General features: G+C 49.2%; 1 protein-coding gene across 2 annotated transcripts in view; it reads right to left on the reverse strand.

Moving 5' to 3' along the window:
* The window catches only part of LOC146863820 (aldo-keto reductase family 1 member A1-A-like), a 193,475-nt gene that overhangs the window by 85,377 nt on the left and 82,747 nt on the right, over window positions 1-25,351 (reverse strand). For both annotated transcript variants that reach the window (XM_085628243.1, XM_085628236.1), the window contains exons 5-6: window positions 18,144-18,339; window positions 4,280-4,479 (exon numbers count right to left, since the gene is read on the reverse strand). In XM_085628243.1, the coding sequence (XP_085484369.1) occupies window positions 4,280-4,479; window positions 18,144-18,339 (396 nt within the window). The remainder of the gene's footprint in view (window positions 1-4,279; window positions 4,480-18,143; window positions 18,340-25,351) is intronic.

Below are 25,351 nucleotides of genomic sequence, written 5' to 3' on the forward strand. Positions count from 1 at the left end.
CTTCTCTTCTGCTTCTAAAGCTGACCATTCTATCTTTTGGTCTCCTACCTCCCACTCTTTTTCCCTGAGTTTTTCGTAAATGCCAGCAGGCATCAATACCTTTAATATTGTCATAATGTCGGGATAGGTATACTCTCCCATGAGTAACATGTCTTTAATTTCTCGGTGGAAACCCGCTGGGTCTTTGTCATGACTGGGTACCACTTTCTTCATTTCTAACAATTCTATTTTCGATATGGGCGTGTATACAAATACGCGTTTAAACTCATTGTCCTCGCCCTTTATTGGATGTACTTCTCGTAAAGGATTCTGTCTGTCCATGTAATACGTGGTTCTTTCCTTAATGGGTAGTGGAACATGTTCTGAACATACAAAAAGAATGTATTGCTTTCTTGATTCCAGTATTTCTTTAATTAATTTAGTACCTGAACCTCTCCATCTATTCATGAGTAATTCAGTCAATGTATCAGGTAAGGAACCAGGGTCCGAATGTTGACTCTGATATAGTATAAGGAGTTGTTGAATCATATAAATCCCAGCTACACGCTGTTCATCTGGGGTGAGATTCAAAAACGTGCGTGCTACTGTATCATCACTGTACTTTCCGGGGCTGTCAACCCAATGGACAGCTGACCTGGCTAATTCTTGTTCATCCATAGAATCGAGAAAATGATAACCCCTTCGTTCTCGGAGTAATTTGTCAGCGGCTTGGAACGAATGCTCGTTAGACCTTATATGGACTATGGGTGTTGGGAAACTCCTGTTATTATCTGGACATATCGGACGTATCGGGTCAATAAGGCATCTATTATTATCACAAGATCTTCCTCTACCTACATAGGCTATAGTGTCTGACTGTCCTGTGGGCAGTCCTGATCCTTCTTCCTCGCTTTGTTCGAACTGGTCTACCGCTAATCTTTCTTCGTGTAGGCGTTCGATTTCTTTTCGGATCTTTCGGCACATGGCTATTATACAATTCTGCTTATCATGTCTTCCTTCTGATATATTCTGACTCCATCTGGTAAGAATTTGCATTGCTTCCGGGTCTACCCCTGGTCGGTCTTGATTTCTGATCACACAATTTATGAGAAAACGTAACAGTTCCCCCTGTATCTCCACTTTCTGATATTCCATAGCTCTGTTAATACATTCAGAATCTCGCCCTGTTTGTACAAAATGGTATATATTATCTAGATGCGCAGTCATTCCTGGTAACTTCCCTAAATACACCGCGGCTCGTCTGATACGTAATGATGCCAGGGTCATTTCGTCCTCTTTGCCGGGCACAGGGTCATATCTACAATCTACAAGAAGTTCCTTAAGCGTACGGGCATTTATGAGTTTGGGGGTACGTGAATGTGCTGACTCTTGAAAAGTAAGTTTATTTATTCTGGGTGGCGTAGAAAAAATGTTGGTAGCACCTCCCGTAGCCCCGTCTGGGGTGTCGGGCGTGAAAGGATTTGTTGAACGCGATACAGCAACTATAAGTGTGGACACAGCTATAGAAGTATCTGCAGGGACAGATGTAGAAACAGATGTGCTTGCCAGAACTCGTTGCTGTAGAGATACGGGTACTGGATCTTGGCGGTGAACCTCCCTGGCAGGCGGTCTATGTGGGGCGGAATTTGCATACTCGGGAGCTGCGTCATCTAAATATGAGGAAAGAAAAACATCTTCTGCGGTTCTAGGATGCCCCTTAGGATGTACCTTTATTGGGAACAATGGGGTTGGCAAGTCTTTTGGTATCCCTGGAGTAGCCTTAGGTAATCCTTCGGCCAGAAGGGGATACATACCATTCATAAGGGCATTTCTTTGTCTGTCTACTTGTTCTGATTTTACTCGGATACCTTCTTCAATTAATAGATTTTCTCGAACTTTATTTGAACTCTCTTTATTCTTCTCTTCCTGTCGGAGTGCTTTTTCTGTACGTCTATGAGATTCTTTACGCCATAACTCAACGGCATCTTTCTGTGACTGTCTGACTTTCCTTTTCCATAACTCTTCCTCTACTTTCATGATGCACTCTGCATCCCAGGTTCCCGCTGTGGGCCACCTCTGACTTTCTGGTAATTCCTTGGTGTAGTCTACCCATAAATCAAGAAATAATATAGCATCTAAGCCATGTTTATGATACATGAAGTACCCTGGAGTGTCCCTAGGAGGAATAGGAACGGCTTCTTCGAGTACCCCTTTTCTTGTTGTGATCTGTCTTAGTTTCGAAAAGAGCGGCATATTGAGAACTGATCTGATACTCAATTTTGAACAAACTTAATACAGTAAACACGATAATGAACAGTCATTCATACCACAATATGCAGAACGTACTTAAAACATTTAACATTTACCTGAACAATGAACAATGATGACGATCTAAGGAGAACTTAAATCACTAAACATAATACTCGACATTAACTGAATCATTCTGAATTATATACTTGATATACTGCTAAACAGTACAGATACACTGCTGAAACAGTGCAGACCGGATTTGTGTACCCAAACCCGTCTTGACCGGCACAACCTATGTGCACGTCAGAAAGCCTCCCCAGTAATGGTACTCACCGGGTAGCTCGGAAACGGAAGGCCTCGGAAACTGAACTGAACTTGAACCGGACTGGACTCGACTCGAACACTGCGGAGACTGGACTTGGCTTGGGACTTCGGAAACTGGTGGGCCTCCGTATACCTCGGATCTTGCTCTCTCAGCTAGGCTCTGGTTGGGATACTTCGCACTTCTCACCGCCTCGTCTGGGTGTTGATCGCAGCCTCAGTCGCCCCCGCTTGACCGGAGGGAGATACAGGAAATCCTGCTGGTACGCGTAATTGTCCGTCCAGCTGTGGCAGGAGACCGGGCCTGCAACTCACCGCCGGCGCGTGAGATGAGAAAGTGTCCCTGTTCGGGCGCCATTCATGTGGTAAATAATTTAATTACCGGGACTTAATTTGATACGGAAACATAATAAAACAGCTCAGTAAATAAGAGGCAGAATCCGTGGTATTAGAGGTTCGGAATGGGCTTTATTCCAATGATCGATTATAATCGGTTGCTCCAAGTTCCATCACCACGGAGGTTCAGGAAGTGAAGTACATACATTATTGACAAGAAATGACTTTTATAGAACATACATTACAATGAAATAGATGCGGTAGGCGTAACAATTGATAAGGAAAATGACGATTCACATGCGTAACCGAAAATAGGCGTAATGAGGAGTGAAAAGGAACATAATTGGTTATGATGTCATATATAGGTGGATCTATAAGATTATACTTGGCATAGATGCGTGCGCAGCAGCATGACGTGTGATTGACGTGCAACTAGGGGGTGAGGGGGACTTGACATTTAGCTCTACATGTGGAGACAAGAAGTCTGGGGGGTCAAGTCAACCTAATCCCAAATCATATCTAACATCCTATGTTTAAAGAACTATGTTATCCACAAAGGAAGGACTCTTGGACAAAATCTATTCTATACTGACTGTGTGTGCGTGCACAAGCGTCTAAGTGTCTACACTAGATGCGAGGGCAGGAATCTTCCATAGTAACAGGGCTATGAATTACTCGCATAAAGACAGAGAAGCCGAGCCTTTGCTCGGTAGCTGGAAGAATGTTTACTTAAACTACTAGACAGGAATGCATCGGGCAGGGAACAGAGCAGATAATTTCGAAGGTGAAATACAGTTTTTGGCAGAGAATAGGCTGATGTCAGGCTTCGTGAGCCGCGCAGAGAATGAGACAAAGTTCATGGTCACAGATGCAGGCTCAGACTGGAGCTTTCAGAGGCAGAAGGCAAGAAGAGTTTGATGACAGAATCAGGGCCTACTTGCCTGGACTGTAAAATGGCATAAGTGAACCATATAAAGCCGGTGGCCTTTCATACTTAGGAATGGAATATCCGGCCTATTCATGGCGGATCTGACAAAGGACATGTTGACGGTGGACGCACATGTGTTTGCGTCTTCAGAACTAGAACTGGAGGGAACATACATGTACTTGTGATACATTCATGAAACCGTTGGGGTCCAAGATAGGGGACATAACTGATCAGAAAAATCCATATTTCCACAAGCCGGGAAAATAAAAGTTTAATGAATGAAGTTCAGGCTGTCTGGGAGGAGTTGGATCATTTAAGTGCTGTGCCTTCAGTGCCCACTCTGGTGAGAAGATTAATCTCATCAGACTTAAATGGATAAACACGTGAGTCGACTCAACATGATTTGAGCCTGTAGCCTTAACGTTGCACCCAGATGCAGCTAGTTGATAAATGGAATTGTCTTACCGTAGAATCACTTGTGCCGCAGACTTGCCATACTTTTTGGCAATTCCTAGGAGTTCTGGGTCTTCCAAGAGTTGGGTATCACCCGGCTTGGCCCAGGGTCGATTTGCAGAACCCAGTGGACTGTAGGCGGTGAGAACGATCCTCCTTTGTCGGCAGTGTTCAAGTAGCTCCTTCTGGTTCAGGTATGGATGGCACTCCACCTGACAGGGCAAAATGAAAATGTGAAGCATGGGCGAGCAATGAAAATCCAGATGAATGCGATATGCCTTACCGCCTTTGATCCTCCAGGAATGACAACTTTACATTTTTTAGAACTTTATTTTGGTTTTGGCATAAACAATACATATATTGACTCAAATAGTCTCCTAATGTATCCACAAATCATTGATATATATGTGCATGCTATCCAGTCCCATCGTATAGACATTTCGTTGATTGCATTTGGCATACTTCAAATCAAATATTGTTCCAATATTCTAAGCACTTCAAAACATTATACTTCAAATCCTCTCATCCCTGTACTGCCATAGAAGCTCCCACATATCCCTGGGCCAAGACTTGCTTGGTAGTAACACTGCATCTACTTTGATTGAGTATTACACAGAACTAAATCGCAGACAACTGGGGGGCATATTTACAAGGGAATGGCAGGTCGTGGCATTAAGCACAAAATAAAAACGCTACTCTCTGCCATTCCGAAATCACTGGGATGCACCGTATTTAGAAAGATACAGTGCATCCCTGTGTTGCCCTTTCACTGTTGCTAAATTAAGCTGCCTAGCGCCAACGCAGGCACCCATTCACCATAGTGCAAGAGTGCCTGCGTTGAGTGAATTATTGTTTATGTGCAGGAAGGTATCCCTTCCTGCACATAAACAATCTCAAATGGCGATTTTTTTAAATAATTGTTATTATTCGTCAATAAACACATACATTGCCGGCCCCTGAAGTCCCAGAGGTACCGGCCCAAGCATTGCACCAATCATGACATTGACATTTTTATCGTAATAGGATACTTGAAATGCATTTCAGATGAAAACAAACCCCCCTACCTCTCCCCCCCCACCTCCCGGATCCCCCCCCCGACCGCACCGTACTGTATCCAACAAACGACAACTTGAATGAGCATAAGCCGGACAGATCCAACCCCAGTCCCTGCGCGCGCCCCCCCCTCCTCGGGGGAACTAGATGGACACCTCCTCCCGCTCCTCCGGAACCGGCTCCAGGGGGAGACCCCTATAGTCTGCCCAACGCTTCCATATCTTGTAATGTTTACGGGGGCACCCCCTAGCTGCAAATATCGGGAGCTCCAGGCCCATACTAAAGTCCAAACCCCTCTTCCACACATTCAGCGAGGGAGCCACCGGAGCCTTCCATGCCCGGGCGATATCCCTCTTGGCCAGTGTAAGGCCCAGCAGCAGTAAATGTCTCTTGTATACGTTGCCACCAATATCCTCCATAACGTGCAGGAGTGTCAGCTTGGGGTCTGCGGGAAGATCCCAACCCAGCACCTCGGATAAACAAGCCAACACCCCTCTCCAAAACCGGGACAATGACCCACAGAGCCACACTGTGTGGAAGAAGGAGCCCTCCTCCCGTCCACAGCGGAGACACTACGGAGAGATAATCCGGCCCGCTCGCCACAGCCTCCTCCGGGTAAAATAAGCCCTATGCAGGTATTTAAATTGTATGAGTCGTAGTCGGATAGCTATGGCCGCCCCCCGAGGCGAGGCCAGCGCATCCGTCCAGTCCGTCTCGTCGAGGGGCCCAACATCGTCCTCCCATTTCCCCTTGAGCTGCAGGAGCGAAGGGGCGCTGTGGATAACGAGCGTTCGATATATCTTGGAGATTTTCTTCTCTTGGAGGTCACCCATAAAGAGCTTCACCTCCACTGGGCTAAAGTCAGCTATGGAGTCTAAGCCCGCCAGGCTGGGGGAGAGTGCGTGACGAAACTGTAGGTACCTATAGAACTGGCATGCTGAATTCTTGTTGAAGATCCTGAAAGGACTTCAGAGCGCACCCCCGCACCACATCGCCTATGGTGGAGATGCCCATCCGATCCCACCCCTAAAACCCTGACAGGGCCGCCATCTGTGGTAGTCGCCCATTGTGCCACAGAGGGGTCTCCCGCGTGATCACGTTCCACCACTCAATGCGTGTCAGCGCCTGGCGCCAAATCTGAAAGACTACCTGCGTCACCGGTGGCAAACGCGCCTGATGCACGGCGGAGTAAAGCAGAGTATGAAGTGTGTGTGGGGCCATGAGCCGCCGCTGCACAGCGTATGCCGGGTCCCCCCCTTCCCCATACCACCACTCGTTCAGAACTAGCAGGTGGGAGGCATGATAATATGAGAGCAGATACGACGTTGCCAGACCCCCGGCATATGTCGAGAGGAAGCACGTCCGTAGGGCCACTCGCGCCACCCCACCCTCCCACAGGAACTGACCCAGGGTCGAGTTCACCCGACGGAACCAGTCCGGTGGAATCACATATGGATGATTCTGCACCTGGTACAGAAGGGGAGGAGGACGCCCCCACCACCCTGACCGAAGCCGTAATCTCCGTATTAAGAAGCCGCACATAGGACAGGAACCGCGGCACAAAGTTCAAGCGCTTCAGCTGCAGGAACATGTAGCGCCAGCTAAGGGAATCAAACGCCCTATCCATATCCGCCAACTACAGGGCTGCCGTGACCCCCAACCGCTGCACTTCAGCGATCGCCACATGGGCCCGCCGGATATTATGTCGCGTGGCACGTGAGGGCATGAACCCCGCCTGGTCCGGATGGACCAACGAGGCAATGTATGGTGGGAGACGATTGGCCAAGGCTTTCGCCAGAATTTTGGTCTCCACATTGAGGAGGGAGATTGGACGATACGAGGCGTGCTCCTCCGGGGGCCTGCCCGGCTTGTGGAACACTACAATCTCAGCATGCCTCCAGTCCCAGGGTAACAATCCACACTCTCGGGCCTCCTCCACCACCGCCGTATAATGCGGACCTAGTTGTAGGAAATACTTCTTAAAAAACTCACTCGGGAACCCATTCGGGCCTGGGGCCTTGCCCGGGTTCAGACCACCCAGCGCCTCCCCTAATTCTTCCACTGTTAGCGGAAGATCCAATGCCGTCCTTGCCGTCTCTGATAACGCCGTGACAGGGTGATCACTCAGGAATCGCTCCACGGCCGCTTCCGTGAGGCTTTCGCCGGGACTATATAGACCTGCATATTATGTAGCGACAAATGGCGATTTTGAACTTCTATGTGTGCTGCATTGTGCACATAAACAATCATTCAAGGCATTTTGCTGATTCTATGTGTGCTGCACAATGCAGCACACATAGAAACTGCAAAAACAAGGAGAAATTAAACATTTCTCCTCGTTTTTCCATGTTAAGACCAGGTTTTCCCTGGTCTTAATTTTGGCACTTCCTCCTGTTTACGTCACCCTTGTAAATAGGGGGCGTCGTCAAAATCGATGGGTGTTATGGTGAAACACCCACGCAACACCCATTGCCCATCCCTTTCACACTAAGTTTAGCGTGAAAGGGTGCCTTAATTACAAAGTGGCGTTAAGCCACGTTAAGTGGTTTTACACCGCCTTGTAAATAAGGCGAAACCCCTATCGCCACAGGTACGTCTTTTAAAAATGGCTTTCCTCTGGCGATAGGGGCTTGTAAATAGGCCCTTGGATCCCTTCCCTTGCACATAGCCACCTTATTTTACCCTTATATTTACCCAAAAGGATTTTTGGGGCATATTATCAAGAAAGGGCGTTAAAATTATCGTTGCTTTAGCGGCAGAAAATTGCTGCTAAAGCGGCGATAATGCCCCGGTTACTTACCGGTAATCTTCATTACTCCGTGTCCTTGTCTTCCTCGCCACAGTATTAACCAATGAGCTTTCGGCTCCCACAGAAACTCCAAATGCAAATTTCACATTCTTGTCTCCCTCTCCCTCCAATATGGCCCCCAGTTACGACAGCCAATCCCATAAAGGGATACAGAAAGCTCCAAAATGACCTGAGAAACCAAGCCGCAAGCATGAAGCCAAGAAGAGGGCCGGGAGGGAAAGGGAAACTATACTGTGGCGAGGAAGACAAGGACTCGGAGTAATGAAGATTACCGGTAAGTAACCGGGGCATTACCTCCTCGTCCGTCTTCCTTGCCACAGTATTAACCAATGAGCCGATACCAAAGCATATCAGCTTCATGTAACCAGTAAAGTCAGAAACAAAGCAAAACTTTATTACAACAACAGGAAAGAGACACATAGAATCTCCAACCTAAGGAACCCCAGAACCCAGCACAGAAGAGGCAAAGGCAACCGAAGCACCACCACCAACCTGAAGACGGTAGTGCGACATGAAGGTATGAGGGGAAGACCAAGTGGCAGCACAGCAAATAACCTCCATGGACACCCCCTTGAAAGCGGCCCAGGAGACAGCAACCGAACGAGTGGAACGCCCCTGAACCGGAAGAGACGGAACTAAGGAAGAAGAACCGTAAGCCAACAGAATAACGTCCTTAATCCAACGACTGAGAGTGGACAGGGAAGGACGCAAACCCCTACGGGACAAACCAAAATTCACAAATAAATTGTCCACCTTGCAAAAAGAAGTCCGATCCAGGTAAATCAACAAGGCGCGCCGAACATCCAGAAGATGCAGCAACGACTCATCCCCAGAGGAAGGATCAGGACAAAGAACTGGCAGAACCACCTCAGCAGAACTATGAAAAAAGGAATTCACCTTCGTAACAAAAGTGGGGTGAGGGCGCAGTACAACACGATCCTCCAGAACACACAAAAAAGGAGCAGACCTCAGGAAAGCTCCCAACTCCCCAATCCTCCTGGCAGAAGCAATAGCCACAAGAAAGACGACCTTAAGAGTCAAGAACTTCAGGTCAACCGACTCCAAAGGCTCAAAAGGAACCAACTGCAGCGCACGCAGAACCAGCGGAAGATCCCAAGGAGGAGAAGATAGAACAGGACGGGGACGCTGAAAAGCCAGAGATTTCAAAAGCCTGGACACCAAAGGCGACACAGAAACCAAAGGAAGAGCATGAAAGGCCCTAATGGCAGCCCACTGTGTACGAAGAGTAGAGATGGCCAAACCCAAAGCAAAACCCTCATGCAAAAAATCAAGAATGCGTGCAGGATCCAAGTCAGACACAGACAAACCGCGCTGAACGCACCAAGCAGCAAAGTTGTCCCAGTGTTTCGCATAGGAACGCAAAGTAGACGGGCGCCGGGACCGCTGAATAACATCAGCAACTACCACAGAACACCCACCCCGAATCAGGGAGTCCCTCTCAAGAGCCAGGCCCGCAGACCCAATGACCGGAACACCGGAAGAGGAAGCGGAGGCCCCATCAGAGGAAAAGGATCGAAGGGCAACAACCATCCCGTGCCCACCGCCAACTCCAACAAGAGAGGAAACCATGGGTGGCGACGCCAACCCGGCACAACCAGAAGAACAAGGGTCCCCTCCCTCTTGATCTTCTGCAACACAGCGGGGATCAGGGGAACAGGAGGGAATGCATACAACAGGTCCCTCGGTCACCGGAAGGACAGAGCATCTATCCTCCACGCCTCCAGACACGGCGTAATCGTGCAAAAGCAACGGATTTTCGCATTGGACCGGGAAGAAAACAGGTCCACAATCGGAGACCCAAACCTCCTCCTCAAAACCTGGAACATCAGGCGCGTCAGGGACAAGGACCCTATGGACGGAAATACCCAGCTCAGGCAATCTGCAACCACATTCTCCCGACCAGGGAGGTAAACAGCCGACAGAGACTCCAGGTGCATCTCCGCCCAAGAACAAATCCGGTAACTGAGGGCACTGAGGGAAGGAACCCGGAAGCCCCCCTGATGATTGATATACGCCATGACTACCTGATTGTCCGTCCTGACCTGAACATGATGACCCAAGAGAAGGTCAGAGAACGCCAACAGACCCAAATGGATAGCCTTCAGCTCTCTGTAATTCAATGAACAAGACACCACAGTCTGATCCCAAACACCCTGAGTCGAAGAGTCCCCAAGAGTAGCACCCCAGCCCAAAAGGCTGGCATCGGTAGTGAGGACCCGAGAAGGAACCACCAGAAAAGGACAACCCTGTGATAGATGAACCACGTCCAACCACCATCCCAGGGCCACCCGAACACCCACTGACACAGGAATCAAGAGATCGAGATCTTGAGAACAGGGGTCCCAATGCAACAAAATGTGGGACACCATGGGATACATGTGGAGGCGAGCCCAAGGAACCACTGACAGGGAAGCTGACATTAGACCCTGAACCCTCAACCAAAGTCTCACAGGCTGGGAATGACCCGACAGCAGGGACCGAACAGCAGACTGTAGAGTGGCCATCCGAGAAGGGGGCAGGAACACCGATTCCAACAGAGTCCTGAAACGAGCCCAATGAAAGTCAGATCCTGCGAAGGAACCAGGGAGGACTTCCCCACATTCACCAGGAAGCCATGTAATTCCAGGACCTGGCAAACACTCCGGACATGGACCACCGCCTTAGAAAGAGAAGAAGCAGAAATCAATAAATCGTCCAGGTAGGGAAATACCTGAATGCCCTCCCCATGTAAATGACCAATGACAGGCGCCAGAACCTTCGTAAACACCCTGGGTGCAGAGCAGAGACCAAAAGGCAATACCTGAAACTGGTAGTGCCGACCCAGGACACAGAACCTCAGAAAACGCTGACTGGCGGGGTGCACCGGCACATGGAGATAGGCGTCCTGCAGATCCACCGATGCCAGAAAGTCCACCCGAGAAATCAGAGGGAGGATCACCCTCAGAGACACCATCTTGAAAGTCTGAGGAGGAATGAACCCATTCAGCCACTTCAAGTCCAGGACAGGCCGGAGATCCCCCGTGCGCTTGGACACAAGGAACAGGATGGTGTACACTCCCACCCCCTGCTGATTCACCGGAACCGGAATCACAGCACCTTTTGCCAGAAGAGAGTCTATACCGGCCAAAAGCGCTGCCTTCTTGAGAGCCAACCTGGGGCAAGGAGTGAACCTGAAATAGTCTGGTGGATCCTGGCTGAACCCAAGGCGAAAACCCTCGGAAACCACCCGAAGGACCCACTGATCCGACACAGTCAACCTCCAGGACGGCAGGAAGAATCGCAGCCGACCCCCAACAGGAACCCTCCCCGGAGAAACAGAGTCACGATTTAGAGGGAGCAGCATCGGAGGAGCGAACGTTGGAGAACCGGGACTTATCTGTGGAAGGGGCACCCCGGCCATGCCCCCGACCACGAAAGGGCTGGTGAACACGGCCCCTACGAGAAGGACCAAAGGCACGGGTAGCACCAAAAGACCGGAAACGACCAGCCCGATCCGGAGCCGTCTTCTTCACCATATGCTCCAAAGGAGGACCAAAAAGTTTAACTCCAGTAAAAGGAATCTTCATAAGCAAAGATTTCTGGGCAGCATCAGCCTTCCAGGAGCGCAGCCACAACTGGCGCCGAGCCGCCACAGAAGAACCAGCCGCAGGAGCAGCCGCACCCAAGGCATCAAAAGAGACGTCCGAAAGGAGACAAACCTGTTGCTCCATCATGGCCAACGTAGAGGAGATATACTCGCCCTGGTCCAACAGCTCAGCCAAGGACTGAAAATCCTTCAGCAAGGATTGAATGGCATAAGAAGAATAAGTGGCAGCCCGGATGGAAAAATTAGCAGCAGAAAAAGTGCGCTTCACCGCCCCATCCACCTTCCTATCCACAGGATCTGCAGGAGAGGAATCCTCAGAAACCACTGACCCATGAGATGACATCGCCGCCATCAAGGAATCAACCTTCACCGACGACGGATACTTGGCAGCAAAATCCTGCAAAGGGTAACGCTTAGCCAAGTATCGTGGGAAAGCACCCCTGTCAACATCCCTCCATTCAGTCTCCAACACTTTCACAACAGAAGAATGTAAGGGGAGATTCTCAGGATCGGGACGCTGATATTGCGCAAAAAAATCCTCCTCCATCGGAACAACCGAATCAGGAAACAGCAAGTTGGCGCGAATGTGCCCCAGCCCATCCTTAAGGTCAGCACCCTGTACAAAGCGACCCTTAACCTCCACATCATCTTCAGCGTCAGAACCACCCAGGGAGGCAGGATCAGATCTGACCTTCTTAGAAGGAGGCGCAGCCATCTTGCCATGTAAAGCAGAAGCCACAGCTGAGTCTATCATTCGCTGTATCACAGCTAAGGAAGGTAACTCATCCCGAGACCCAGAAGCGACTTCCCCAAGGCCAGAAGCCACCACGTCATCAGCAACCTCCATAACCGCAGGAAAACGAAAGGCAGGAAGTGAACAAGCATACAGCACAGAATCGAAGAAAGCTGCGCTTTAAATGGCTATCAAGAACCAGGAAAAAACAACATGACATGTCCCCAACAAGTACATAAGGAACCATAAGCACGCCCCCCCCCTTTCACCGAGAAAGAAAACCGCAGCCGAGGAGACGCTGCAAAGGACTGCCGCCTCAGAAGAAACGAAACCAAGTCCCAAACGGTAAGACGGTAAAATCAACTCCCCGCGCTGGAAGCGCGATCATAAATAATAAAAGCGCCGACCGCATGAAGTCCGCTGAGCAGGACTTGCGGTCGGCAATCATCTGATTAACTCGCCGGTAAAGTCCGACTTTACAGCAGGACACCTCAGCGTGGAAACAGAGAGGAGGCGGGTCCCAAAACGAACCCGACCTCAGCCATGCCGGTACCGCAATAGCAGGAACCGGAGCAGCACGCAGGACCGAGGGTCCAATGTAAAACAAAGTACCCCCCAATACCAAACGTATACAGGGCACAAGAGTCCGCTAAAGCAGGACCGCCGCCCCACACTTACCTGACAAGCAGGAACAAAGCACTCGGAGTAGTGCAGAAACAAAAAAACAGGTCATTTTGGAGCTTTCTGTATCCCTTTATGGGATTGGCTGTCGTAACTGGGGGCCATATTGGAGGGAGAGGGAGACTAGAATGTAAAATTTGCATTTGGAGTTTCTGTGGGAGCCGAAGGCTCATTGGTTAATACTGTGGCGAGGAAGACGGACGAGGAGGTAATGGGCTTGATAATATGCCGCAGAGAATTCCAATAGAAGCCCATGTTCTGGTGAACATGGGCTTCATAATATGCCGCAGAGAATTCCCATAGAAGCCCATGTTCTGGTGAACATGGGCATCTATTGGAATTCTCTGCGGCATATTATCAAGCCCATTATCGCCGCTTTAGCAGCAGTTTTCTGCCGCTAAAGCAACGATAATTTTAACGCTGTTCTTGATAATATGCCCCTTTGTTTTTCATACTGTTACCCAGATCCTGAGGTTCACTGTGTCACCCCATTAGAAATTAATGCCCTTCTTTTACCCAGCAGGAGAGCCAATGCAGTGTGTTTCCTACATGTCCTTCGGACATCCTTAACATAGCCCAGCAGAGCAATGAGTGGATGGCTTTCATGAATCCTCTTGTCGAGACCCCACATGATTTGTGCCCAATATTCTCCAACGCCAGATGCTAAAACCCTGCATTGGGAGCAATACACCTCACAGACTCGGTGCCAGGCGCTAGCCTGAATTTGACAATATTCTCCGATGTGTAGTACACTGTGTATACATTTAGAATGTACGCGTCTGTGTTTTCCATTGGGAGATACTTCTTGAATCTGTTGACAGCAGAATGTCCTGAGGTCATCTGATATGTCCTGATTCAGATCTCGGGATCAAGTTTGTCCAGTGGGGTCATGGGGTTCTTGTTTCATATTCTGATAGTGTGATACATTTATTGTTAATGAATTAGTTTCCTAGGGTGAGTAGTTGCCACATCTTGAACCTTCCTATTGCTAGAGATTTGCACCTTACTTTAGTACGGGTATTTTTTGCTTAGTGGTAAATACAGTGAGTATAGGGGACGACATTTATGACTTTTTGCTGTAGGGCAGCGCTGCAGGCCTTTCTGCGGCGCTGCCCTGCGGCAAAAGAAAAGGGCAGGAATGCGCCGTATCTACCAGACACTGCGCATTCTTGTCCTTTTCCCCTGCGCTGGCGCACAATGGGCTGCCATGCACCAACACAGACACCTTTGAACCATGGAGCTTACTCAAAGGCCAGTAATCTTGGGGTCTGTTTTAAGACCAGGATCCTTTGTATTGGACGCGAACCATTAGGCACCAGAGGATCCTGGGTACTTAAATTGGCAGTAGACACTATATGAGCCTGACATTTGATAATAAACGGTCTTTGCCAGCAAAATGGGATTTGTTCGTATATATTCACCGGACATTTAACCAAATGGATCATGATCAGTGGTACTAAAATTTGGTTTCCAATGTATACATTCGATCTTGATGCAATTGAAACTCTAGTCTGGAAGGAAAAACTTGATCTGGAGGACTGGGTACACCTTGAGGGTACAGAATTAGAGCTCTCATCTAGATTGGCCTGGAGCTGCGCACTGGCTGGGAATTAAATTGCCTTATTGAGGGCTACTTTGCTGTCCCTAATGAAAATAGAACATATTACCTCGGCCATTTACACTGAAGCGACTAAGATATAAGAGGTTTAATATGTTGGGATTGTTGGGACAGAGGGAGACATTATGTAAACAGACACTTATCAAGGGCCAACTTAAAAACACTGTACATAGAAATATTAACATTTATTCCAGATACGCGAATATATCCTTGCTACAGAACCGAGGCGTCTATGCTACGTTTTCTCGCCGAAGAATTGACGCAGGTAAGATTTGACCATTCTTGGTGTTAGGGTTGACTCTCAAGTCTGTGTATAGATCTTTGTTGAATGGACATATTACTGCTCCTGGACATTACCGGTGCCTGGGCTGGTATCGACGGGGATAGAAGAACCAGGAGGTGGTGCAGGCAAGGAGGGTGGGTGGGGGGGGGGGGAGTTGGGGGGCTCCATCCACTGCATTAGTGTGGACTGCCCTTTCCTGAAAGACTTTAACAAGAAGCCCATCTTTCTGCTTTTGGAAAAGTGTGGTATGAATGTTAGTGGAATTTGGCAGAGGAGCTTCGACATACTATCTAAACCTGGGACACAGGGTTTGTCCCTAAGCAGTTCAATATTTATTTTATTACCTTTCACGCATGTAGAAGCGCTGCGGGCTAAAATGAGTGCCTTATTAAAGTAATGCGAAAGGCAGATATTTTGGTGGGGATGGATGTAGGATCACAATGTTACCAAAACTAAAACATTCATAAAGAATTATGAGTATGAAAAACTGTGGCATGATGATATATTTTAGATAAGTTCAGAACTGTAATATTATATTGTGAAAATCTATCTATCTATCTATCTATCTATCTATCTATCTATCTATCTATCTATCTATCTATCTATCTATCTATCTGTCTATCTGTCTGTCTATCTGTCTGTCTATCTGTCTATCTATCTATCTATCTATCTATCTATCTATCTGTCTATCTGTCTATCTATCTATCTATCTATCTATCTGTCTATCTGTCTATCTGTCTGTCTGTCTGTCTGTCTGTCTGTCTGTCTGTCTGTCTATCTGTCTGTCTATCTGTCTATCTGTCTATCTGTCTGTCTATCTGTCTGTCTATCTGTCTGTCTATCTGTCTATCTATCTATCTATCTATCTATCTATCTATCTATCTATCTATCTATCTATCTATCTATCTATCTGTCTATCTATCTTTCTGTGTATATGGTTGTAGTGTCTATTTAGACTGTTCGACACTAATAACAAAGGCATACCGCTTCAGCTGCAAGTATTTTTGTGCCACCAATTGTAGATACAAAGTAGGGTGCACCTGAAAAACTGAAAATGTTGGGATCTCTGAAAATGGAAGTAACATATATTATAGTGATAGGTGGATACCATGGCATAAAACACAAATAAATGAGGGGCAGGGATTACAGGGAAGGAAATAAGGTAACATGGGTGGGGAGAGGTGGAACAGGGAATTACATTTTTTGCCTCAAGACAGGAAATGAGGGAACTACTGTAAAGGTCTTGCAATGGCGGGACTCCTGTTAGTGGAGCTGAAGGCGCTCCTTAAGGCAGCCTCGACACTGCACTGAGCGGAAGAAGCGCACACGCCCCTATGGCCCCCCTTACTAGACTGACAGCTCTCTTCACAGCCTCCTTTGGTATGATGGGCCTGAAAACAGCACGAAAGAGACCCTGAATTATACGGAAGCGTAGGGGCATTTCTGAGACTGACAACCTGGCAGCACTAGCCCCCACTATGTTCAGATGGAGCGCTATAGAAAAGATCTTTCCCGTGAATAATTGTGTCTTACTCCTGCCTTAGATGTGTATTACTCCTGAATTTGTGTGTCTGGTTGACAAACCGTTTTCTGTAAGTAGTTGAGCCATACTTCGTCTTGGGTGTGAATTTACCCTGAATTTCCAGATAATATGTGAAAATCATTTTTGGGGAGCAGTTTGTCTTAGCCGAGATTTATTTGTGACTTACTCGTGTTTTCCCAGAGCAAGACCTGCTCAGGCACAAACATATAGATCCGTGAATAAACCTAGAATAGCCACCTCTTACTTCTGGAAATTAGTAAATAAATCTTAAGGACTGAGATTTGCATATTTTAGGACTGTTGTTGAACTATTCTTCTGTGTATCCGTGAAGCCAAGCTAAGTGTAACCTTTGCTAAGACTCTTGTACCACCAGTACTTGGTAAACTCGTAAAGGCTCATCCTGGGTCAGTGTACTTTGCATTTCTTGTTTACAGTGGCTACATTCACCCAACACAAATTATTTTCTTGTGATGGGTTCTAAGATGTTCTGGCCCAGGTTTCTGCCTGTTATAGTTGAATTCCACTGACCTTACTTTAAAATATTGAAATTTTGGGGTGAACTGCTTCCCTAAACAATTTCTGAAGCAGGAAATCCCTGTTGCCAGAGCATCCGGTTTTCTACTGGCTGCGATTACTTAAGACGGCGGCCAATCAGGAATGCAACAGGAGACCAACATCCTCTAGGAATGTCCATCATCCAGCAGGCTACTTTTGTGAGCTAAAGGTGAAGAATTAGAGTAGGTGATTGATTGTGCTTCTGTAGCTAACCCAAACATTTCTTAGAATACCATCCCAGTCCAGTCACGCCCGGCCCCGGGTCTATCACTTCTGTTACATAAGTAGCTCAGACTCTGTCTCTTCAAGAAACCAGGTGGTCCTTCAGCTGCCAGACCATCCCAGAAGAGTTCCCCTTGCCAGACAGCCCACCTACCAACAGCAGGGTGATAGTCCTTGGTGCCCCAGTCAATAAGTGTATGTGGATTCATTTTTACTGACTTGTCCCACATACATTTCCCCACTGGCATCAAGCTCTTTCTTCCGCCCGCCATGATCCGCTGGGGTGTCCTGGTTTAAACTTGAATGTCCTGTTAACTATGGGGCTGTGTTGTGGAGCATGCGTATCACTTGGAGCCACCGGCTGAGATCCTGCGCGAGTGCAATCTCTGTTCCACCTTCTCGGCCTGCCTCCAGAGGTGTTCTGTCAGGGACAGGATACTTTTCAGGTTTTACCTACCAGACGATTTAACTGACTGGAGAGAGCTCATGTCATCACACGGCACATCACACAATATACATTCATAACTACAGAAACATATGAACTGCCTCTTTCAGCCACTGGCAACAGTGGTTCACCTGAGATGTTGCTGTGCCCTTGGTTTCTAAACTGATTTGAACCTTAAACCTAGGGCTTTCCTGACTCATTAGGTAGTTGCTACAGAAGTCATTGGATGCTTACCACTTGTAGACACCACTGAACTGAACAACTGTCTGTAGAGTATCAGGAAGTGTTCGCTTCAAACTACTTTCCGGTCTGCAAGAGACAGCTCACCTGGTTGACCACCGGCTTGTGCTTTGCCACCTCCAGGATCTGATCGATTTGTTTTGAATTAAAGTTGGACAGCCCAATGGCTCTGACCAGGCCGAGGTCCACCAGATGCTCCATAGCTTTCCAAGTGTCGATGAAGTGAGTGTCGGCATACTGCATGCTTCCATCTTCGTTCTTTGGCATTAACTCCTCTCCCCGTCTGCGGGATACAAGAAAGAGTGAACATATAGGGTCACAAGTTCCATAACTCTCACATGGCTCTCTCAAGAAGTTTTGCTGTGAAGACCACCATCAAGCTGCTTGTTGACGCCAGTGTGGATCTGGTGGACTTACACTGTGGGCTGAAGGAGGGAAGCGGGCTGCATCCTCAGCCGGTGGGGCTGGCTAGCTGAGAGACTGGCTTCCTTGTGTTCACCAGTTCACTGCTGGTCTGGTCCACTCCACAGAGTGGATCGTGCAGCAGGCATGCCGCTGCTGACTGCGAGGCAACGGAGACTGACAGCCATCGGATAGCAGGGTAAAGCTGCTGCGTCTACAGTGATCGCGCAAGCATACGCTGTAGAAGCAGCACTTTCAGAAGCAGTGGTTATTCTATCTAGAACTGTACGCTGCTTCTAAAGCTGTGCTGCTGCGTCTACAATGCATGTCTGCGCGTGCGCTGTAGAAGCTGTTTCATTGCCACCCTTTTCTCTTATTTTAATTACAGGCAGTGGGACATACACACAGAGCCATCAAAAAGAGGAGTGTGGAGGGGCAATCAAGTGCCCTCTGCTCATTCAGCAACATTTATAGGTTTATGATTGAAATGAAGTCTGCGATTATCATTTGTAATGAGGCAATTTACATAGCATAGCAAAAGGACTGATGGCACCTGGCAAACACAGAAGACGCATTCAAAGGGCCCTGCTTTAAGTTTTCTCTTGCAAAACATTCGGACAAGCCTGCATACAAGTTGCACTCATACATGATGGCTCTTGATTTCTGGTGGACTTGCAATTCACCGTTCAGTAGTGTTGGTCCTTCAAATACCAGTCCCCGCCCCTTGCCTCGCGTAGAGGCAGAGAAAAATACAGAGAGAGGGAGAGAAATGCAAAGATTAGGAGGTAATGTGGAAACAGGTATGACAATATTGTTTTAACCTACTGGAGCAATGTGTGAACTGGTATCTTGGCATGATCTGACACGATGTAGAGGTCTGTTGTCTTCTGAGTTCTAGGCCTGTCACCTGGACCAGCCCTGGATCCTTAGCACCTTCTCCTATGGATCATGTGCCTTACTGGCCTGCTGTACCCTATTGCATCATGGGCTTTCCAGACTGGATCTGTCTTAGTGTGCCAGGTACCTTACAGACCTGCTCCATCAGAGTGTATCATATGCCTCACAGACCTGCTGTTCTCCAGTGCAGACCTGTTACATCACCGTGTATTATGAGCTTTAAAGATGTCTCACTGTATCATGCTCTCAGTCCTCTCTATCCCATAATGTAGAATGGGCTTTGCAGACCTGCTCTATTACCCTGTATCATGCGCATTCGAGGTTTTGTTATATCATGGGCGTTACACACTTCCTGTACCCCGGCACGGTGTACCCAGATCACAGCCTGCACTATTCCAATGCATCCTGGCCTGTCTGCCCTGCTGTATCCCAGTGCATAGTGGGCCTTACACACCTCTTATATTCCTAGTGTTTGAAGGGCCTCACAGACCTAAAGTATATGCCAAAGGCACCCTGGGACTTACAGGCCTACCCAACTGAATGTGGGGCATTACATGTTTACTGCAGTGTACAACTGCTCTGATTGGCCTACCCTACCTCGCTAAATCACTGGCCAGTCATACTTACTGTATCACGGTGTAAGGCGGGCCAAAAACATCTCTATTCTAGGGTATCATGGGCTTTACAAAACCTGCCCTATCAGTGTAAGACAGGCTTACATACCTGGCCTATCGGTGGAAGACGGCATTACATACCTGCCCTATCAGTGTAAGAGGGGCTTACATACCTGCTCTGTCAGAGTGTAAGATGAGCCTTACATACCTGCTCAATCACAGTGTAAGATGGGTCTTGCATACCTGCACTATCAGTGTAAAATGGAGCTTATATACCTGCTCTATCAGAGTGTAAGACACGACTTACATACCTGCTCTGTCAGAGTGTAAGATGAGGCTTACATACCTGCTTTTTCACTGTGTAAAACGGACCTTACATACCTGCTCTATCACAGTCTAAGACGGGCCTTACATACCTGCACTGTCAGTGTAAGATGGAGCTTACATACCTGCTCTGTCACAGTGTAAGATGAGCCTTACATACCTGCTCTTTCACAGTGTAAGACGAGCCTTACATACCTGCTATATCACTGTGTAAGACAAACCTTACATACCTGCTGTCACAATGTAAGACAAGCCTTACATACCTGCCCTATCACAGTGTAAGACGAGCCTAACATGTAAGAAAGTGCCCTCCTTTAGCATGGTTGCCCCCACTTTTTTTGAACTGCCTATGTGCTTTGACTGAGTGTGCCCTGGATTCCTGCCAAACAGGTACCTAGGACCTATGTTCTTTCCCTAAATTGCATTGCAAACAAAACCCAATTGGCATCTCTGGCCACGGGTCAGCCCCTGGTAAATGGTACCACAGGTACCCAGGGCACTGTGGCCAGAGAAGACCTCTAAGGGCTTCAGCACTCATTGTGCCACCGTTAGAGGCCCTGTACCTTTACACACACACACACACACACACACACACACTGCCTTCACAGGCTGCGTATTTTGGTGCAGAACAAAGTGAAGAGTCAACATGGCACACATCCCTGCGTGCCATGCCAACAACTCACTGCCCTGACATAGAACAGTCACCCCTCTAGCTGGGTGCCCTACGCCAGTGGTGAGGGTACAGGTGCATGAGCCCTGTACCCCTACAGTGTTTAAGTCTATTCTTAGACATTATAAGTGCAGTGCTGCCATTAAGAGTATATGGTGCTGGGAGTTTGTCATTACGAACTCCACAGCACCATAATGGCTACACTGAAAACTGGGAAGTTTGGTATCAAACTTCTCAGCACATTAAACCCACACTGATGCCAGTGTGGGATTTAATGAAAAATGCACACAGAGGGCATCTTAGAGATGCCCCCTGAAAACTAACCCACCACTAGTGTCCAGGCTGAGGGGCTGCTTTCAGCTGCGACCACCAGACATGTTTTTGGACTCCTGGGCTGGGAACCTGCTGCTCTCGGGGGCCTGAAACAATGCACATCCTGGGATGAGGTGCCAAGCCTCCTCCCCCAGGATGGGCAGGGTTAACAAAGGGGAAGCATCAAAGGCTTGCTGCCTTTCGGAGCTTCCCTAAGCCCTTTACTGCTTCCAGCAACTGCCCCCCACTGGTTCTGACCCCCTCTTTGGGTGGGAGAATTGGTGGGAAAACGAAGTGAGGAAGGGAGGTGTGCCCACCTTTGCCATCCCCACCCCTTAGGTGGGGGAGGGGAGGTGAAGCACAACTCTCAGTCCCTGCCTTCTTGCAGATGGGGGGGATCCAGCCAACCAGAGTGAGGCATATGCCCCCCTACCACTGGAGGGTGGAATAATAGGGGGTGTACACACCCCATGGAAGGGACCCATTGGTCCTAACCCTTACCTACCTGTAACGCCCCTACATTTAGTATTTAGGGGAAACCCTGAACCTTGCCTCTTCAGACAAGAACCGACCAAGAAGAAAAGAAGAAGAAGGACTGAAGCTAAGAAGAGGAGGACGCCCACTGACTTGGCTCCAGCCCTATGAGCCTGTTCCAACCTCGAACCTGCAGAAGCAAAATCCTGGTGTGTCCTGCAACCAGCAACCTCAAGAACCCCGAGGACCTGCCCTGCCTTCCACAGAAAAGACTCTGGCCAAATCTGCGAGTCTGCACCACTCTGCACCTGATGCCCACAGCCAGAGTTCGAGTGGCCCAACACCACGAGGAGGTCTCCTGACCTGAGATCTGGTGGTCTCTGACCTGCCTCGAATCTCCACGCGAAGCCTGCAGCCTCTTTCTGGAGGATCCCCCCGACCGCGACAGGAGCTGGTAAGAAAACTCGATGCCTAAAGACACCGCAGCACCCGAAGTCTCACGGCCTTGGGTGGCCCAACCGACAGTGTCCCAGCCTCCCCAGGCATCCCAACTTACCTCTCCAACCAGTGGTCACCTCAAGAAGATCTTCATCCCCGAGCCTGCAGTCTTTGTTGAAACCGGAGAATCCCTATTGAAATCAACAGGGCACCAGACGCCAAAATAGCACCCTGCACCCAGCCGCCCCTGTGCCGCTGCAGGTGTACTTTGGGTGCTAACTCGGATCCCTCTTTGCCCTGAGCCCGACACCAGGAGCTTTACTCCCACAACCTTGTGGCCTGTCCATGAGCAGCAACCAACTGGAGGCCCCCTATCCCCGATTGGATAATATTGGGCCTCAGCACTTTGCACCCGGCCACCCTAGTGCCGCTGAGGGTGTAACAAAAGTCATCATCGACCCTGGGGGAACCCTGGTTCGAACCCCAGAATACCAGCACCCACAACAAAGTACTTACCTGTTAACCAATAACTCTATTTTCCTCCATAGGATAACATTGACTGCTTTTTCCTAAAAATTGTTCTTACTGTGGAGTTGGTTTGTTTGGAACAATAACAAAACTACTAATGTACTGAGAGTGATTAACCTACCTTTTGTCTAAGAGATGTCTCAGTGTCATATCGCGGCATATTACAACGATTAGCAGAAGTAATCTGAAGAGTAATCCAATAAGTAAAGTGTAAAGCAATTTACAAAGTAACTGAAAAGTAATCTTAAAACTGTAATTTACCTGTAATTCAATAAACTGCTTTCGAACCTGCATTCAATTGTAAAAAATTGCATAAGAATTTTGCAAGGCATTTATTTCACTTACCTGCACCAGGCTTTGCTTGGTTCTAGAAATAAAATAACTAAATAATATTTTTATACTAACAAAATTGGTCTGAGTTCAGTCTTTGAGTGTGTGACATCGTTTTCTAATTAAGAGTGTACAACAAATGCTTAACACTACCCTCTGATAAAGCCTTACTGCTCGCCTACACTACCACAAATAGAGAGTAAGGTGCTATCTACTTTTACCTCTGCCAACCTTTGGGGTGCCACTGGACTCTGTGCACACTATACTTCATTTTGGTATAGTATATACAGAGCCAGCTTCCTACATTACATACCTGCTCTATCACAGTGCCAGATGGGCCTTACATACCTGCTCTGTCACAGTGTAAGACGGGCATTACAATCTGCTCTATCACTGTGTAAGACGAACCTTACATACTGTTAGAAAAGGTAGACGGACCGGGAGGGCCGGCCGGGGTCAGGAGGAGAGGTCTCCGGGGAGAACCGTCTCCAGCGATCGTACAGACAAGTAACTTCTCCCCCACAGACAGATACCACACACGGATAAGGTTCAGTGTTCTTTATAAGCACTTCTTAAGGTACGGTTGAATGGTACAAGGAGGTCTGGACTCAGGGGTCCCCTCGATTCGAGTCTCGCAAGGTAGGAAAGGGGGTAGCGGGACAGTCTGTTTACCAGTCAGGTAGTTCGGATGAGATGATGAGCTCACAATCCTCGAGCTTGGTGTTTAGGTGGTACGGGCCGCGGCAGCGCCAGCAGGTCCCGGTGATGATGATCGTTACAACGGGCCGCGGCAGCGCCAGCAGGTCCCAGGAAGATGGACAATGTACGGTCCGCGGCAGCGCCAGCAGGTCCCGGTGAAGATGGTTGTTACAACGGGCCGCGGCAGCGCCAGCAGGTCCCAGGAAGATGGTCGATGTACGGTCCGCGGCAGCGCCAGCAGGTCCCGGTGAAGATGGAGGTTGCAGAAGGCCGCGGCAGCGCCAGCAGGCAGGACGATGGGTCACAAGAGCGGGCTACGGCAGCGCCAGTAGACCGTCAAGGCTGAGTTCACTCGGTGTCTCTCGACTCCAGGATACAACTGCCTTCCTGCTCCGGAGCTGCCCCAGTTATAGGGCTGGTGCCCTTTGATGTCCGGACCCTCGCACTTGGAGGTCGGAGGGTCCGGGATGAAGGTGTCCAGACACCCAGCAGGGGGTGGAGCCAGTGCCTGGGGGAGCTGGGGGCGATCGGCACCTGGCGAGGGGGAGCCTTTGACACCTCGTTCTCCCATTGACCTGCCAAGTGATCCGCTCACCTCCTGGGTGGATGGTGGTGCCGGGATGTCGGGGCCGGCCAGGCCCGGGGTTGGGGTCGGGGTGAGGCCACGCGGCCGCGTGGTGCAGGGCCCAAGATGGAGGCTTGACCCGGCCGGGGAAGCCGGTGGGGCTGGACCCCGTGATGAGTAGTGGTCCGAGGGCAGAAGATCCGTCGGGAGACGGGGTACAGGTGCTTGTCGCGGGGGTATGCCTGGTGGGCCGGAGCTCGGGCCCTGTCGTGCGGGGAGGGAGCAAGCCCTCTGTGTGGCCTGTCCAACATGCGTCCCCCCCAGCTGAAGGCGGGGAGAGTCACCCATCTCCTTGGGGACTCTCTTCGTCGAGGCGGAAAAAGCGGGACAGGCCATCCGCGTTGGCGTGGTCTTGGCCTGGTCGGTGCTCCACGGTGAAGTCCATTCCCTGCAGGGAAATGGACCAGCGCAAGAGTTTTGGGTTCTCCCCCCGCATCTGCATCAGCCATTGCAGGGGTCGATGGTCGGTTTGTACCCGGAAGTGGGTACCGAAGAGATAGGGTCGGAGCTTTTTGAGGGCCCACATTACTGCAAAGGCCTCCCTCTCGATGGTGCTCCAACGCTGTTCTCGGGCCAGGAGACGCCGACTGATGAAGGCCACCGGCTGGTCATGACCTTCGGGGTTCAACTGAGAGAGGACGGCCCCGATGCCGTGGTCGGAGGCGTCGGTCTGCACCACAAATTCCCGACTGTAATCGGGGGCCTGGAGCACAGGGGCGGTGCACAGGGCGGCCTTCAGCTTCTCGAAGGCCGCTTGACAATCAGGAGTCCAGTCAACCCGCTTCGGTTGGTTCTTGGACGTGAGACCCGTGAGGGGCCCCACGATGCTGCCGTAGTCCTTCACGAACCGCCTGTAGTAGCCGGTGAGCCCCAAGAAGGCTCGGACCTCGGTCTGGGTGACGGGGGGCTGCCAGGACTGGATGGCCGCAATCTTAAGTTGTAGGGGGGCCACCAGCCCGCTCCCCACTTGGTGCCCAAGGTA

Source organism: Triturus cristatus, chromosome 2_1 (assembly GCF_964204655.1).
Source record: "Triturus cristatus chromosome 2_1, aTriCri1.1, whole genome shotgun sequence".
NCBI classification, from domain to species: Eukaryota; Metazoa; Chordata; class Amphibia; order Caudata; family Salamandridae; genus Triturus; species Triturus cristatus.